The 5,498-nt window shown below is 36.4% G+C and overlaps 1 protein-coding gene across 1 annotated transcript; it reads right to left on the reverse strand.

Annotated features, from left to right (window-relative positions):
- Nucleotides 1-2,148: 2,148 nt before the first annotated feature.
- LOC142162102 (uncharacterized) lies at nucleotides 2,149-3,784 on the reverse strand. The gene is made up of 2 exons (XM_075218411.1): nucleotides 3,131-3,784; nucleotides 2,149-2,727 (listed from the first exon to the last, which is right to left on the reverse strand). Exons 1-2 carry the CDS (start codon nucleotides 3,782-3,784, stop codon nucleotides 2,149-2,151), a joined length of 1,233 nt encoding a protein of 410 aa, XP_075074512.1.
- Between the last annotated feature and the right edge of the window lie 1,714 nt (nucleotides 3,785-5,498).

Here is a 5,498-nt window from a genome sequence, read left to right on the forward strand (position 1 = left end):
TAGAGCGAAGATACCATAGTCCATGAGATACAGTCCCAATGAGATATCGAATGATTCTTTTTACGGTGGTCAAATGTGATTCCTTAGGAGCTGACTGAAACCTAGCACATTTACATATGCTGAACATAATATCCGATCGACTTGTTGTCAGATACAACAGTGATCTAATCATTCCACGATATTTAGTTTCATCAACAGGAATACCCTGTTCGTCTTTGTCTAGATTTGTAGAAGGGCTCATTGGTGTGCCAATGGATTTTGCATTGCTCATACCAAATTTTTGAATAAGCTTTTTTGTGTATTTGGTCTGACATATAAAGGTTCCTTCTTTAGATTGTTGAATTTGTAGTCCAAGGAAGAACGTTAGCTTACCCATCATACTCATTTCGAATTCACTTTGCATAAGATTTGAAAATTTCTTGCACATGAGAGGGTTAACACTACCAAATATAATATCATCAACATAAATTTGAATAATGAGGTTACCTCCCGATGATCTCTTAATGGACAAGGTAGTATCTATTTTACCTCTTGTGAAGCCATGATCAACAAGAAAGGAACTCAGTATATCATACCAAGCACGTGGAGCTTGCTTTAGCCCATACAGAGCCTTAGTGATCTTGTATACATGGTATGGGAATTTTGAATCTACAAATCCTGGAGGTTGTTTCACATATACTTATTTTTCGATAAATCCATTCAAAAACGCACTTTTAACATTTATTTGAAACAGCCTGAACCCTTTAAATGATGTGTGTTCCAGAAGAATTCATATATATTCCAAACAAGTTACTGGGGCAAAAGTTTCATCATAGTCTATTCCTTCATATTGTGAGTATCCCTGAGCAACTAGTCTAGGTTTATTTCTTATGACCTTTCCATCCTCGTGCAATTTATTTCTAAAAACCCACTTTGTTCTGATTACAGACACATTTTCAGGTTTGGGTATCAGATTCCACACTTGATTCTTACTGAACTGGTCTAACTCTTCCTGCATAGCTTGTACCCAGCTTGAATCTTTTAGTGCTTCCTCTATTTTTTTTGGCTCAATCTGAGAGATTAATGCAATATTTTATTTCTTTTTGAGAGCTCCCTGGTTTTCATTCCTTCATTTGGATCCCCTATAATGAATTTTTGAGGATATTTAGGCTCGCTTCTCCATTCATTTGGACGTGCTACATTCGTAGTTGACTCGATTGGTTGATCTGGTACATTGCTGTTGTCTTCACCAGTTGACTCTGTCGCAGCAGATATATCAGTCGACTCTTGAGATTTGCTTGTCTCCTGAGTTTCTTGAGCTTGATCTTCATCACTTGCAGTAATTCCTTTCTCCTCTAAGGGATTATTTTCATCAAATATAACATGTACAGATTCCTCCACACATAATGTGCGTTTATTATAGACTCTAAAAAATCTACTATTTAATGAGTAGCCCAAAAAATACCTTTGTCACTTATTGGATCGAACTTTCCAAGATTATCCTTACCGTTATTGTGGATAAAACATTTACTTCCGAAGGGATGGAAGTAACTAATATTGGGACATTTACCTTTCCATAATTCATATGGAGTCTTCTTCAGAATAGGCTTTATGAGGCAATAGTTGAGAATGTGACATGTTGTACTTACACCTTCTGCCCAGAAGTGGTTTGGCAGTGAATGTTCTAGTAACATGGTTCTTGCCATATCTTGGAGGGTTCTGTTCTTTCTTTCTACAACCCCATTTTGTTGTGGTGAGCATAGTGCAGAGAAATTATGTGTGTATCCCTGACCATTACAAAAATCTTCAAATGCTCTGCTTTCAAATTCTCCTCCATGGTCACTCTGAATTGTTGAAATCAGATGTCCCTTTTCTCTTTCAACCTTTTTTGCAGAAAACTTCAAAATTTCTTAATGCTTCATCCTTATGAGATAAGAAAATTACCCAAGTGAAACGTGAATAATCATCAATAATAACAAATCATACTTCTTTTCTCCTATACTAGCAAGCCTAGTAGGCCCAAATAAATCCATATAAAGTAATTGCAAAGGTTTTGAAGTAGATACTATATCTTTGTTTTTGAAAGAGTTTCTGGTATGCTTACCCATTTGACATGCATCACAAATATGAGTTCGAGAAAAATTCAGTGTGGGTAGACCAACAACTAACTCATGTTTGGACAATTTTTCTATCAAATATGCTAGCATGACCAAGTTTCCTATGCCACAACCATGGATCATCAGACATAGAGGATAGGCAAATATGACCATCTATCTTTTCAAAACTATCAAGGATATAAACATTTCCATACCTTTTTCCAGGAAGGACTATTTTACCTGATTCATCTTCAATAGCACATCCGGTTTTCTTAAAATTTACCTCATATCCTGAGTTGCAGAGTTGAATTATACTCAAGAGATCGTAGTTGAGGCCATCGACAAGATAAACTTCAGTGATGTCACAATTGTTATTTAAGGGAATTGTTCCAGTGCAAATTATTTTGCCTTTTGAATCATCCCCAAACATAACACTTCCTCCATCAATTTTTGTAACTTCTTTGAACAGGTTTTTGTCACCTGTCATATGACTGGAACACACACTGTCTAGATACCATTTTCCTTTGTGGCTTATTCTGTGGTGTTCCTGCAAAACATGATGATTACTTTCTTTTAGGTATCCAAGCTTGTCTGGGTCCTGTAGGGTTAGTATTACCAGGTTCAAAATTGCTTTTTGGTTTCCAAACCCATCCTGAAACGTTTGTTTTATGAAAATGACAAAAGGAATATTTATGCCCATTTTTGTTACAGTAATGACACATAACTTCTGACCTACTTTTAGGTCTTTCACTAGTGTTAGTACTAGTTGACTTGGTTCTGGCTGGTCCTTTTCCAGTTGACTTGTAAGTCATCTGGTTTGACCTAACAAAACTGTGACTAGTGGACTTGTGCTTGCCATTGAGTTGCATTTGCAATTCCTCAAACTCTTCTTGAAGTACTTCCTTTTCGATTTCACATACTTCATGTTTGAGTTTCCAGTTTTTAACTTCTTTAGTAAGTCTCTTAAGCTCATTCATCATTTTTTGAGACTCTTTCAAAGTTAAATCAAGAATATCCTGCAATTCATTGCATCTTTCACAGTTATAAGATCTTACCTCACTAGTTTCACCTCGTGCCATGAAACAGTTTTCATTTTCTTCATCTGAAGTGTTCTCGTTTGTCCAGCATCTTGAGGATTTGTTTATTTCGTTTTCTAGAATTGTCATGAAGCAGAGATTTGCTATCTCTTCGTGGTCTGAATTATCCTCATCGTTCCAGCTTCCAAAGGATTTGTTCTTATTGAAGCCTCTAGAGATCTTCCTCTTCAGTTCTGGGCACTCCGTTTGAATATGCCCAAATCTTCCACATTCATAGCACTTTCCATCATTTTTGTCCTGTTCGTTGTATTGCTTGGATCGTCTTGGTGGAATTCTTCCTTTCTTTGTGCTCATATATCTTCTCATCAATCCATCCATGTTTCTTGATAGCATAACAATCTTTTCTTGCAGAGCTTCAGGATCATCATCAATTTCGTTTTCAACTATTTCAGTAGAGGTTTTGAATGCGACTATTATCTTTTTTTCTTCTTGACTGGACTTCTTGAGATGCATCCTTTCAAAAGCAATGAGTTCTCCTCGTAGTTCATCATAGGATAATTTGTTTAGATCTTGAGATTCCAGTGTGACTACTTTGGTCTGCCAAGTGGTTTGGCAAACTCCTGAGAATTTTTCTAACTTGATCACCACTGGTGTAAGGCTTGCCAAATGCATTTAGATCGCTAATTATTTTGCTAAACCTGGCAAACATATCTTCAATAGATTTTCCTTCTTTCATTGAAAAAAGTTCGTAATCAAGGACCAGCATGTTGATATGTGTTTCCTTTACTTTGCCGGTTCCTTCATAAGTGACATCAAGCTTGTCTCACATTTCTTTAGCTGTGTTACAGCTTAAGATTTTCTCATATTCTTCACCACTAATAGCGTTATGGAGAAGATTTCTCGTTTTGTTGTTAACTTGTACCACTTCCATTTGCTCTTTTGTATATGAATCTATATCTTCAAGATCAGCAAGTGGTGGAGTGGCAGCAGCTAAGGGATAGTTTCTCTTTTTGATGACTCTCTAAACTTTGACGTCATAAGCTTTGGCAAATATCTCCATTCGTGCTTTCCAATGGGAGAAATATTGTCCATTGAAGTATGGTGGTCTAACTTGTGAAGTTCTTTCCTGAAAAAGAGCTCCTATGATAGCTTGATTTGCTATGATCTTTTCTCACAAACTGTTAGCAAAAGTAGAATTAGAGTCTTGCTCTGATACCAATTGAAAGTACAAGGGGAAGGGGGGTGAATTGTAAATATTTAAACTTAATCGCTTATTAGTTGACTAGTTAATCGAGTAGTCGACTAGATATAACCTAACAGTTATAATGACAGAAAGTAAGATGCAGAAAGTAAATGCAGGAATTAAAGTTACCAGAATTTTATACTGGTTCGGATTCAATGTGAATCTCAGTCCAGTCCCCTTGAGTTGCAAGGGAGTTCTCTTTGGTAAATGTGTTTCTCCGAGTGCAGTTGAAATGACTTGACAGCACAGTTTCTCTAACACTCGTTTCTTTTTGATACAATGCTTCACCAGTGTTATACTTTTTTTTTTCTCTGACTTGTTACACAGCAGATCTTAATGAACTACAATATTTATTTGCAGTAGAACAAAGAGAGGGATTTTTGGTTCGATCAAAGTATATCTGACTAAGGTTTAAGGCAGGGTATAAATACTTTGATGAAGGTTGAGGCTTGACAACCCAAGAGATTTGATCCTTGTAAAGAGATTGATTCTTTCTAAGAATAAGATAGCTAGTCGTTGCTTTTCCTTGATTTCCTTCTTTCAACAAATGTATGTAATGAAGGCTTGCTCCTTGATTGTTGGTTCTTCCGAAATTAGTCGCGTAACGATCTTCGATCTTCCGGGTGCTGGCCTTGATTCATGCCTTAAGTTTGGGCTTGCTTGATTCTCTCCATCGCTGCTGACCGCTGATTGATTTGCTGATTGAGCTCTTTCCTTAGTTATCCAGATTTGCGAGTTCTTTCCTTGGATATCCAGATTTGCTGATTGGATTATAATCTTTGCTGATTGATTTCTTTCCTTAGGCATCAAGATCGACTCTTGTGATCATGTAGTATCTTCTTAATTCCTTGTAATTGATTTCCTGCATATGTATATTATTTGTATCATTAAAATTGGATCTAATAGTTATCCCACATTCAAGCGGGTTACTTAATGCCATCAGACTTTAAGATTATTATGAAATTCTTTTCAATGGATGGGTGGATCAGTTAATTTGATATGGGTTAACAAAGTATATTTTTAGGCCAAATCTAATAGATGAGGGAAAATTTTGGCTTTTCGGTATAAATTAAAAAAAATCACATTGACAAAAAATATCCACGTGGCAGCAGCTCCATCAAACTTCCTTGTGCTGAGGTCGTC

Source organism: Nicotiana tabacum, chromosome 7 (genome assembly GCF_000715075.1).
Source record: "Nicotiana tabacum cultivar K326 chromosome 7, ASM71507v2, whole genome shotgun sequence".
NCBI classification, from domain to species: domain Eukaryota; kingdom Viridiplantae; phylum Streptophyta; class Magnoliopsida; order Solanales; family Solanaceae; genus Nicotiana; species Nicotiana tabacum.

Bases quoted from the DNA above. Each gene is read 5' to 3' on its own strand.
- LOC142162102 (XM_075218411.1), bottom strand. From the start codon at position 3,784: ATGCATTTGGCAAGCCTTACACCAGTGGTGATCAAGTTAGAAAAATTC. The intron at 2,728-3,130 runs GTAAGATCTTAT...CAAACGTTTCAG, and splicing joins CACGAGGTGAAACTAGTGAG to GATGGGTTTGGAAACCAAAA.